At 38.6% G+C, this 13,119-nt stretch overlaps 1 protein-coding gene across 3 annotated transcripts in view; it reads left to right on the forward strand.

The window, feature by feature from the left end:
- The window catches only part of arhgap22 (Rho GTPase activating protein 22), a 260,856-nt gene that overhangs the window by 182,688 nt on the left and 65,049 nt on the right, over positions 1-13,119 (forward strand). Inside the window, exon 1 of one of the 3 annotated variants that reach the window (XM_039774070.1) lies at positions 8,811-9,016. The exons of the other annotated variants lie outside the window; for them this stretch is intronic. Coding sequence (XP_039630004.1) covers positions 8,968-9,016 — 49 coding nt within the window. The 5' untranslated portion in view covers positions 8,811-8,967. Of the gene's footprint in view, positions 1-8,810; positions 9,017-13,119 lie in introns of those variants that run through there. 3 annotated transcript variants of the gene reach the window in all.

Here is a 13,119-nt window from a genome sequence, read left to right on the forward strand (position 1 = left end):
TCAAGACGGATGCATCAGTGCAAAAAATGTCTGAGAAAAGAAGTGGACATTCGGCCGTTGCAAGACAAATGGTGCAAGCCACATTACAGCTCCAACAGGATAAATGTGCATGCTTCTATGTTTGATGAATGGTTCAATATGGTGAAGCAAATCATCAGACTTAAATGCTGATATGCAAATGTTTTCATGGTGCGTTTCTTCGTCCATTTTTTACATAAGCAATACAAGCATCACATATTCCCCATCTTAATGATGTGATACATTTAAAGGTCTCACATACCATCTTCTGTCACTTTTGCAGTCTTCTTTTATTTTTTCATAATAGTATCAGAATGCAAAGAATTTTTATCTTTAACCCCTTTCTTCCATCAACTCACAGCAAAACAAGACATTGTTTTCTCAGCATGATGATTTCTTGAACTGCCACCTGGTGGAATCTTTCAGATTTACTTGAAGTACGCATGCAAGTATAGTTTAGGCAAATGAATGCAGAAGGGATAGGAGGGGCAGATATGAAGCAGCACTGACCAAAAGGGGGAGTGCGCAGGATGGAAAGTTCAGATTCTTTTTAGTGATTTCACCAAAATGATTTGATTTGTTCACTTCAAAAACAACAACCAGCTATACTCTAATTTAAAATCTAGAATTGTATAACAGTGTAACAACTTTAATCACCAATCAATAAAAACAATATAAAAAGCAAGTAACAAAATAATTCACACATAATAAAAATAAAACAAGCAAACATTTTTACAGCCTATAGGTCAAAAGAAACATAATATGTGAGTGCATACACGACTAAATAAAATTGATTTCAGTTTGGATTAAGCTAGCCAATAACCTACATAAATAGAATGGCATTAGTATATGCTGCGGTTAAAATGTAGGCTAATGAAGTTATAAGCGCTATATAAATGCAAAGAATTATCATTATTATTATTGTTGTTCATATTATAATCGTACATTTATAAATGTAGTTCCATAAAAATATTAAGAATTACCAGTAGATGGCACTCTAATGCGCCCTCCAGTCAGTCATTGAACTGAAATTCAATGTACTGGGTGACGTGTCTACAGTTAGTTTTTCTGCTCAGTGCACAAACTACTTCTTCAAGTGTAAAGTACTGGAGTGAGTGTGAGTCTCTTCTCTGCAGTTCGTGGGCAAACTTGCAATGGTACTCGTGATCAGTAGGGTCATACTGGTTCATTGAATTAGTCAGTGTACTGAGGTGGTCATAGTCACTCAGTTAGAGTGAACTGATCAATGGGAGGTGCTAGGTATCATCTGCCAAGTCAGTCATTGTCTGCTTGTCATCATGACCATTTTGTACAAACAGTATACTGATAGGCTGTTTCTGGAAAACAGCATTTAAGTGACGTTAAAATGATAGCCACGGAATGCAATATAAATATAATAAAATTAAGAAAATAAATTAGAAGCTTGGAGATACAACTGATGAGAAACATTGTAAGAAATGCCATAAAAAAAATTGTAAATAACTAATGATGTTATACAGTGCTTGTGATACATCCGAGTAACTGGTGACACTATAACCGAGGTCCATTGTCCTAGGGAACTTTCTGTGCGAAGCCAGGTAGCACAGGTAGTCTGTAATAAGGTCAAAAAATGAAAATATGATATTGGTGAACAAAGGAAATGTTGCAAAAGTCAGATGTTTGGCCACGTCTGGGCAAACGTTTTTGCTGGTGGATTGAATTGTCAATCGTGACTCATAGAGTGGGTCACATAACGTCTAGCTGTTGTCTATAACCCCGGCAATCTAACACATTTCTTAATAATAAGATTTTATTTTAAAAATGCAGGCTCTTTATTGTAAACCTTTTTATTAAAAGTAATTTGAGCCAGTCAGTCATTTTTAAAGCAAAGTGATTTCACTTTGTCCTGGTCATGAACATAAAATAGTTTGCATCTGCACAAACTGTTAATATCAGCTTAGATGCTGGACGTCTCAACAATAAATTCATTGCAAAGGTTTCTATCTGTTAGTGCACTTCATGTGTTACCAAATAATGATGTCCTGCACAAAGCTTACTGGCAAAGCCTTTGGAAAAATCCTAAGAAATGTACAGCTGGTAAAAATCAGGCAACAAACTTACTAAATTTTATGGTCACTCTTGAAGAGTTTTGGAACATTACCCGTATTAACAACAAAAGGAGATAAAAAATGGTCAAATCTGTCCTGAAGCAACATTCATATTCATTACAATGGATAGCGACCAGAGTGACATACCTGGCAAAGGCCACATTTCTGTCTGAACACAGATCCTTGCAATTGGGAAAATGAGCAGGTTTCTTCTGTTATCATTGACTCAAATGACTAAAAGTCTGAAGAGTGCAGAAAAAAGACAAATAAACAGTGCTATACCAAAATAGAAACGACTTCACCTGAAAGCTGTAAGTATCCTCTTATTCTAACCTGGCAATGCAGCATTTGAGAAACACAAATTACCCAAAGGCATGGCTGGGATGCCAGTGCTGGTACATGTATGTTACTCTTTGTCTCACCAAATACAGGCTGAAGTGCAAGCATCTGTTTTGGTCGATCCACTTCCAGAATACCTTTCTCCTGCTAACAGCCTTCCTTCATTTTTGTATTAATGCTGATTTGTGTACACGCTCATTGCTGATAAAATCATCACATTTAAACTCATATCTCAAGACAAAGGCAAGCAAGCATCTAAAATCATATACACTTACCATGTATGTGGCTGCGCTGCAGATTCTCTTTACTTAAATGATAAAAGCTTTGGTTGTTTAATTTTTCTGGATTACAACACATGGTAATTTACTACACTTACACCAGACAACTCTAGCATCATCTTGTTAAGACAACCTCACTATGGCTGGCATATCAGATATTTCTATTAGCTTGGGGCCATTTTCACACATTCTGCACGGCATAGTTTGCCAACTCTTGAGTTAAACTGACATTCGAGACAAACACAAGCAGTTATGTTTTAGTTTAATAAAAGCATTAAGGTAATTGGCATTTATGACCCAATCTCTTGTTTTGCTAATACAGTCCATCCATGTATGCATCTATCCTTGTGCCAGTCCATCTTCTGAATGCTCCTATCCAGTAAAACTTTATTGGGTGTTGACAGAAGTGAGTACAAGAGATGAAGCAACTCTGGATTGTCACAAAGTTCACTCACACATTTACATTACCTCAGTCACTCGTACTGGTCAATATCAAGTGACAGTTAACCTAGCACACTCTTCATATGGATGTGTGGGGGGAATAGGAAGTGTATATTATATGAGCTTTTTACCATCTATGTCTATGTGTGTCATGAATGTTTCAGTAATGTGATTCACTTCTTATCCATTTTACCTGTTAAACGGAGTGATGGTCATATGTCAAGCAGGACCGACCAGGCCAGACTATCCTCAGAAACCTTTTCCATCTCCTCCTAATAAATGCCCAGATACCTTTAGGACAGTCTAGAAGTATCATCTCTACAATGTGTACTGTGTCTACTTCTTAGTCTAACCCGTTAGGCCACGGGTGTCGAACTCCAGGCCAGGAGGGCCGCAGCGGCTACAGGTTTTCATTCTAACCCTTTTCCTAATCAGTAACCTGTTTTCACTGCTAATTCACATTTTAATAGCCCTGTTAGAAGGATTCAGTCCTCTGGATTGATTTGTTTCCTCATTAAAATGCAACGAAACAGAAATGAGATGTGACACAAGCCAACAGATGACCAGCTAAACTGGGGCTTCAAACTCCAACCAGTTCCTTAATGAGAAGCCAATTCTTGCTGTTACCTAAACTCGTTATTTAATTCCATGGCTTGTTGTTGCTCTCGTTCTGCCACAGCTGACATTTCCAAAACTGTTGATTTTCTGTTTTTCATAAGAACATTGTCAAAGTGTCTGGGTGTGTTGAGAGATCAACCTTACTGAGACCTTCACCTTTGCCTTTATTTTCAGATATTGTGCGATATGGCGGCTTGTTTTGTGTCTTATTATTGTTTGGTTGCTAATTAAGGAAAAAGAAACAACTAAAGGGCCTGAGTCAAGTTAATTAAAAGAAGTAATTCTTTTAAGTGGTCACTAATTAAGAAGATGGTTAGAATGAAAACCTGCAGCCACTGCGGCCCTCCAGGACTGGAGTTTGACACCCCTGCGTTAGGCCATACTTAATACGCCCTTTGTGAAAGCCACCCAGGGAACATCATAACAACATACAGAAACAATCTGGCTTTTCATTCTCTATATATCTCTGTCTCAGAGAAGTAGCAGTCGTACTTCAGATTGCCAAGTACCTCACTTTATCACTAATAGTGAGCCCAGCAATCGTTCACATGCGTCACATTTTTGTAGGCTTGTATATGCAGTCTCATTCTTTCATCCACTTTCCAGACTTTGTGACCAGAGGTGAAAGGATGGGGAGGTGGACTGACCAGTAAATCAATAGCTTTGTGCGAAGGCTTAGCTCCTGCTCTACTGTTATCATCTGGTGCAATGTATGGAAAATGCTAACAGTGCACCAATCCAATCATCTCACTGATAAACAACATCCACCAGTACTCTACTTGAACCCCTCCGCTTCGTGTAACTGCTCACAAGCCACACTTTTGTAGGAAAGGATCTTGAGCACAGATTTAGAGGGGCTAACTCTTACCCCAACTGCATTATCACACTCAACTGCAGATTAGTACACACCAGAGATCACAGTTTGATGTGCCCAGGAGGACAACACCATCTCCAAAGAGTAGTCTGTTAGATTTCCAAATAGACTATATCCAAGTCTTGCTCCTTCTGGACCTTAGGGTTAAAATCAGAAATGTGTGTGTCATCCAAGTTTAGTAATTGGGCTTCCACACATAAGCAAATGCTCCATAGTGCTGGTACAAACTCAGTAAATGATAAGATAAGCTGAAACAACTACCACTGCTCAAGTCTGGTTGAGCGCACGTTTCATAGATAGTTTTCCAATGCATATTGTTGTTCTTGCTATGTGATTTTCATTTGTTTGATTGAGTTGTGTTCTGTTATGTCATCTTTTGTTTTGTTTTCAAATAAAAGGATTTAAAAAGTAGAAACAACCACCACTGTAATTTTGAAAAATGATCACGAATAACACGAGGACAGGTCTTGTACAAGATACAGTGTTGGAAGGATGTGGAAGTTTAATGTTACAATTTCCAAAAAATACTTGACCTTCATAGGTTTATTTTCTTCAGAGTTTTTTATTTGCCGCTGTCACTTGGTCTTATGATAAATAAACCCATAGCACATATCAGAGTTATTAGTGTTGTGTTTCATCAACATGCTTTTCATCTTGAATAGGAGCCATGGCACCACACAACCAAACAGGGTTCTCTTACTGGAATTATACAGGAAGTACTAATATCTATAAATATGTGATATTGTTTAATATAAGTTATTAATAAGGAGACACGGCAACAAACTACCAAGGAAATGGGACTAAGACAGAGTAACAATCCGAGAAGCAGCCTCTTTATTAACATCCAGTTTCTCAGCTCCACATTCTCATTCCAGTTATAAAGATTGACTGAAGTGTGAGGCAGATAGACAGACATCAAAACCCCAGGATTCAAGAGACTAATGAATGCATAATGTAATAAGAAATTGATTATCTCTGTCCCAGTTCTAACATTGGCTGGTTTGTGTAAAACTGGTTCTCTGTAGTTGAACAAGGACTGTTTACCCAAGTTAGTCAGATCACATCATCTCCACATAGAAGACTTGTCACTGTGGATATCTGTACTAGTGTTCAACAAACTATATAGGCTTTCTGTTTCATAACTGGGACTACCACCACTGCTATTATTTAGCAGAGGATACTTGAAATGATCTTTCAGCTTCTTGAGTGAGTATGAGCCAGACCTCTTTTTATATATCTAAGATTTGGCAAGTTTATTACTGAAACAATGAAGAAACATTTTAAAGTTACTGAGGTGTGTCTATTAGTCAGTTACTACTTTACAACATGACCGCAACCATTGCTTTGAAGGACTTAGAAAGCAGCAATGGATAAGGGCTACCAGTAGTGCATTATGTTTTTGCTAATACGTTAACAAGACTGTCACAAAGACATTGTGCTACGTAGCAATATGTGGAAAAGTGTTATCAACAACAATGCCTTACCATAGCCTGTATTTTCATGTTATTTTACCTACTTAGAAGTGGAAATTATATTACAATAACAGTCAGCCAGAGATAATCAATCCGGAATTATTATTCTACCCATCCATATGTGCCAGCTTTGTTTAATACAGAGGCCAGAACCTATTCCAACACCATCAGATGAAAGAAGGAGCCTACCCTGGATGGCACAATGAACACACACAGGTTTACACGAGGACAACTTAAGGTCACTAATTTGCCTACTGCTGATGTCTCAGATATGTAAGAGGGAAACTGGAGTACTAAGGGTAAAAAACATGTAGATGCTCATACAAAATCCACTTAGCCTACCACTCTAGGCTCAGTACACTTTAGAAATTTAAGCAAAGTCCTCTGCGAAAAAACAGCTTTGTAAGTTGTGTGACTTGAATTGGAATCCCAAATCACAGATCTCCTTCTGTAGCCTCTTTCTTCAGGTGGTTCCAGTGTATTTATCCTGCTGTCATGTGCAGCTATAGGGTGGTGCATGAATAAACAGACCCTATGTACGCAGTAAATTAACAGCGAGATCCCATTCACAATGTTTTGTTTTATTGTTCTGTTATCAGTGCGCTTTCTGCAGAGAGGACATGTTATAGTCATTGGAACTGCATATTTCTCTTGTGGAGCTGTATGATCATATAGCCTCCTTTAAGATTAATGGAACAATGTCCCATTGCAAGAGCTCTTGCAAAATGAAGAATTCAGCAATTGGTGAAAGTGTCCAACAAGATGGGATTTGTGAGGAATGCATGGGAACCAAGAAATCCTTCTGTCTACTCCAGAGGCTGTCACCAACCTTGAATTGTACAAGAAGAAGTCTTCATAAGTTGACTCGGTTAATATCTAAACAGACAGACTGAGGTCTGTTTTCACGAACATATATAACGAGGCACAGAGCTTTTCATTGCTGAAGTTGGAGACCATTTTCTACAGTCTTTTAAAGTTCAATAACAGTGTTTATTGATGTTCTTTAGTGGTGTGACAGCATGCGGGTCCAATGCTCGGCCGGGACACCCCTCCTGCATAAGTTCCAGGGGAGCAACCATGGGCAGCTCAACACCTCCCCCGGGACGCTCGGTGGCAGCCTCCCTGGCCGAAGGTGATTCCCCAACCTCCCACATAGCTGCTTGGGAGATGGAGTCCTCCACAGCCTGGTTGGGAGCTGGGTGGCCGCTAGGGGGTGCTGTGTGGATTCCACAGCCTGGCTGAACAAATCTTCAGCCCCACCCGGAAGTGCAATTGGGATCAGGTGGTCAAGCACCTGGAACACTTCCGGGTGGGCTATAAAAGGGGCCAGCCACCACCACTTAGTGGCCAGAGTCGGGAAGTGGAGGACGAAGCTGGACGGGAGGAGTGGTGGTGCCAGAAAAGTGTTTTGTGTTGTCTTAAAGTGCTTTTGGGACTGTGTATTGCCTGTGGGGTTCACAGGGAAGACAGGCCCCACAGGTGAATAAAAATCTATACCACAGTGGTAGTAATAGATATGTTTTGAAGTGATTACTAGTAAAACTCAATGGCCTCAGAAACCATGTTGCTATCATCTCTCAGTCTTGCAGATTCACTCTATATATCATCTGCAAGATCTTTTGGTTTCTAAAGGAGTACGCAGCATGGACTACTGCAGTTCAGTACTTCCAGGAGTACCGACATGTTCCCCAGGCCATCATGCAGATGATTCAAAATGCAGCGGCACCTTTGGTGTTCAACTAGACAAGGTGGACACATGTCCTTCCTCAAATTGGCTCCTAGTCAAAGCACAAATTAAGTTCAAATTCTTGATGCATGCCTACAGAATATTTCAGTACTTACATATATGGGAACAATTGTGAGGTCCTATCCTCCTTCTTGACTACTCAGGTCTGCTGAACAGCATCTGCTTAGGCCACCTCTGCATAGTATTAAACCTCAGTCTTTTTATGTGTAGCTCCTAGATGGTGAAATGAGCTGCAGAGCTCTATTCCAAATTTCGATCCCCTCAATATGTTTAAGAATGGGCTGAAGACTCTCTTGTTTGGTGAATATTTCTCTAACTGAGCTGTTAGGTCTTGTAACCTAAGATTTGTATTTTTTGTCTGAGTTCTTCATGTGTGATGGTCAGTTTAGTATGTTAGTTGTCTTTGAACTTGTCGTTAGTCCCCAGAGTGATTTTTACTTGAGTATGTTGACTTCTTTTGTAAGTCACTTTGGAAGATACCATGCGCTAAGCAAATAAATGTAAATGTAAAAAAGACAGAGCTACTCGGTCTTTACACCTTGTACATTTCTATTGATCTCATTCAGGTTCAAGTTCTCATGCAGCTTGGCCTTTGGATGTTTCCCAAATGATCAATATTTAGGAAAAGAGAGGTGGATAAAATCACAAAAGTGTCCATCATTCATTTGAAACCTTCTGCAGTGGTGAAGGTGATTTGCCAGTTCAGACAAAGCATTACTGGGCCATTTCTGTCTGAGCTCTCCAGAAAATGAATTATTTTGTTACCTCAGTGTTCTGCTTTTAAACAAAGATTGCACTTCTTCACTAACTCCTCCCGGCATTTTTCTCATTGCCATAGCAACTGGAAATGCAGAAGTTATGCTGCAAAATCTTCTTGCTTATGATACATATTGTCATGGAAATTGTCAGCATTTCCCCCTTGAGTTTTTCCTTAAATAACTCCACTCCACTGCTAACAAGCCGACTAATATCTGCAGTGCCTCACAGTGTGTCTCAACACTAAAAACTGAACGCGGGAATTACGGTTGATGATACAGTTAATTGTTGAGCTGCAAAACAGGGAATACACAATCACTGCTGAAATTCCACTACAATGCCATTCTTTAACAACAGACATAATAAGAAAAGAAGAAGTCAAAAAGGTAAGTTGATGTGAAAAATATTTCTTTTATTACCTTGTGAATACAAAATTAGGTACTTCTTCTGTAAGACTTTGGGATATTATATTGGTATGAGCTATTATTTCATATTATTGCTGTCTGAACTGAATTATTTAAAGAGTATCTATTAATTAGCCGTTGTTTTACTAAGTTATTTGTGAATTCATGACCTCTTAATGGAAAAAAAAAACAGGTTATGAAAGGATGAATGGATAGATAATTTTACAATGTTAATGCAATAATTAATTCATGAAAGTTTGTAAAAGCATATAAACAGATTATAGCTATGGCTCAGTAAAACATTTCATGTTTGCAATATATGTTGTAAATGAAAAGGACCTGGTTAAAAAAAAAATAAAAAGATTAGGAAAATCAAGGGGTTTTAAAAGGAGTATTGGAAAGAATTTAAGAAAACAAAAATGTACGGGATAATGCAGTTCTCTGATTTGTTGTTGGTGGCCACTTAGAGATGACATTTTGAACAAGAATGTCATTTTTCCTTAGGGTGTCGGTTTAGTTGTTTATTCTGTTACTCTCTCTCTGTCCTGCTCCTAGCCATCTGAGTCTGACCCTTCTTCTTCTTGGGTTGGCATTGTTCTGGGAAGAGAATGGACAGGTACATTAGAATTGTGGTTGGTGACTTGCCAAAAAGAATGCTAGGACACTTAAGCTAGAGCATATAAAGAATTGTAGACACTATTATTTTAAATGTAATCCCTTGATGTTAAAGGTTGCATTAGGGCCTGAATAGTTTTAATCAAAATAAATAGCCAGAAGATAAAACAAAGGGCAGGCAAGTGATGTGGTCAAACAACAGGCAGGGGTCAGAATACCAGGGAAGCAAGCAAAACTAATCTTCTCACTGTAAGTCAAGTAAATGTAAAACATTTTTAACAAACCTGATTTTTTTTTCTTTAATGCTAATTTATCACAAGAAACACATTGTTGTTGTTATCTACAAAAGACAGTTTGTTTTAGTTCTTTTGTTGGATCAAAACTACAACCCCAAATTAGGAAAGGTTGGGATGATATGTAAAATGCAAATAAATATTGCAGAGAGTATGAACCCAAGATATTTCATGTTTTGTCTGGTCAGCCACATTTTGTTTGTTAATATACATCTCATTCACAAATTGGCATGGTGGTCAGCCATTTGTGGTTTTGATTGTCACAGCAGTGCACAGAATGAATTCATTTATCCTGTTTTGTTGATTTTTACTTGTGCTTCAATTATTGGGATTTTTCAGACGGTTTCTCTTAAGCTGCCAGGTGGACTTCCAGACTCCTCGTAGCATAAGGCTGTGGCGCTCTTTTTGTTGCATTTGGTGTTTTTCTTTGCCTGCTCAGTTGTGAAAGAAACAGCCAGACACACAATGAAGGTTTTGGCCAGCCACACATATGGTTTCCCTGGCTGCAAAAGGTTTTAAAGTAGAGTACAATGCGTACTGGTTAGAGTACAAAATAGAACTGTTTAAGTATGGAAGATGAGGGGGTTTTATAGCTGGTTCACAGGAAGTGACGTCCTCAGGGCTGGGACAGGAAGTGACGTCCTCAGGGCTGGGACAGGAAGTGACGTCCTCAGGGCTGGGACAGGAAGTGATGTCCTCAGGGCTGGGACAGGAAGTGACGTCCTCAGGGCTGGGACAGGAAGGATTTCTCGTGTTTGGTCTGCGGAGAGAAAAGAGAGAGATTCAGTGCACCCTGCTGCACCCTGGCCTGGCATGGAATTGACGTTTCCTGGTCCCTTTGGTTGACTTCCAAACACACATGTGTGACACATTATAATTCATGTAATTCAATTAGTCTTAATAAAGTTAAGATTATTTTATTTCTGTAAATGAAAGAAAATGAAGACTCACCATATGCATGGCTTCACTTTTAGAATAGAATAGAATAGAATGCCTTTTATTGTCACTATACACATGTACAATGAGATTAAAAGCAGCACCTCCAGTGCAGAAATATATGTAGAACACAACAAATAAATAAACAAATGGTCCAAAAATTTGCAAAAAAATTGCAGGAAATATACATATGGAAAGAATAAATAACTATTGCAATATTGAGTTATTGCACATTATTTAAATATTGGAAAGAATAACTAATTATTTCACTCTTGGATTATTGCACATTATTTAAATATTGCACAATAATGATGATCATGCGCAGTGAGTAGTGGATATTGGACCCTGCGAGTAATGATATTGTACAGTATACAGATATTGCACCGTGATTATCAATACCATTTAGATATTGGATATTGCACAGTTGATGAATAGAAGGAAGTCCAGGGGTTGGGGGGGTTAGACTGTGTAATCAATGCATTTGTGAGTATAAAATGATTATGGCTTTTGGGAAAAAAACGTTCTTGAGGCTGTACTGCCTGAATTAAGAGGGCAATTATAGCACCTAGACTGTTAAAAACGTTTATCCCTTAAACTGTCCAGGGCCATTCAAGCCTTGTGCTGAGTGCTGACAGGCCCTCCATCCATCCATCCATCCATTTTCTAACCCGCTGAATCCGAATACAGGGTCACGGGGGTCTGCTGGAGCCAATCCCAGCCAACACAGGGCACAAAGCAGGAACCAATCCAGGGCAGGGTGCCAACCCACCGCAGGACAGGCCCTCCATAACCATGAATTGGATTAAGTGAGACTGGGAATGCTATGTTCAGTTTCACTGTTCTGTAACCATTTGGTATAAGCTCTGTATAAGACAGATATCTCTGTGCATACATTCATCTTTGCTTAATTATTTTATATATACATATTTCTGTCACAAAAATGGAAACATGGAGGTTAGGGACACACATTTCCGAAATTAGAATTCAAAGGTCATCTAAACTATGTCATCAGAATAAATTTAAGTAAAAATAAAATAAGTTAATGAAAACCTTATGTCCTAAAAAAATGTTTCTGTCTTTCAGTGTCTCTAAGAAAACTGAAGAAGTCTCAAGTTCACATGCTTTACAGTCTCTTGAGAGAAAGCACATTCTAATCCTGTGGGGAAAGAGAGACACAGAATGTTGCAACTGATCTCCTGACTCTCACACATAAGGAAACGCACAAAGCAGAGCTTGTCATAGGATTGTATTCTTTTTAAAGAACATTCAGGATAGAAGCAGCTTTCTTATTTTATCATTTTAGCAAAGCTGTTTGTTGTATATGAGTAAACAGTACCATATTTCAAGAGGGCTTGGAAAATGGCACTTTTAGAGCTTATCTTCATGTGCACTGAAATCTGTCTAAGCAACAGACAAAAGGTTAGAACCAACGCAGAATTGGTGCAAAGCAGCTGGCCCAGATAATCCATTTTCTATGAACTGAAACACTCTGCTGAAGGGCTAATGTTTGTTTTTACAGGCATTACAAGTCTTTGGCTCAGTATAAAACTCCTTCTTGTTGTATGTTATCCATAATTATTCCAGTGGCCCTGAACTCAACAACACTAAGAATATTTAAATGTCTCATTCTTTGATCTTTTATGTCTGTCAATGATTCTTTTCTCTTTCCACTCAACTTACTTCTTGTACTGATTGTCACTTTCTAACCCACTTAGTCCTGAGCAGGATTGTGGGGGTCTTCTGAAGCCTATCCCAGCTAGCATGGTGCGCAAGGCAGGATCATACCTTGGACTGGGTACCAGTCCATCAAATGGGTGAAAAAACACACACACACACATCCACCTCATCCACACAAGAACAGTAGAAAATGTCATAAACATTGCTGTCAGCTATGTCGACTATGTTGATCCAGAAAATATTAAGCACTTCCATATAGTGTTCCCAGTGACAGAGGTATGTAACCACCGACTAGCAATCAGAAACATTTAATGAGCAGCGGTTTGAAATAGGCAAATATTTATTAATGGGAAAGCTAAAATCAAAGTTGAGAAGTAACAAAGTCACAAACTTGAAGATACATTATTTGAATTAAATATTTAATTTAGAGAAGGTCGAAAATCTTTTTTTTTGGTCACAAAGATCAGAACTTGGCATCTTTTAGATTATAAACTGATAAAAATTCACCATCTGCTCCTCAGTAAGAAAGTGTACCAGGAAACCACTGCAATGTCAGCACTAAAT

The sequence above is a fragment of the Polypterus senegalus genome, chromosome 1 (assembly GCF_016835505.1).
Source record: "Polypterus senegalus isolate Bchr_013 chromosome 1, ASM1683550v1, whole genome shotgun sequence".
Classification (NCBI taxonomy): Eukaryota; Metazoa; Chordata; class Cladistia; order Polypteriformes; family Polypteridae; genus Polypterus; species Polypterus senegalus.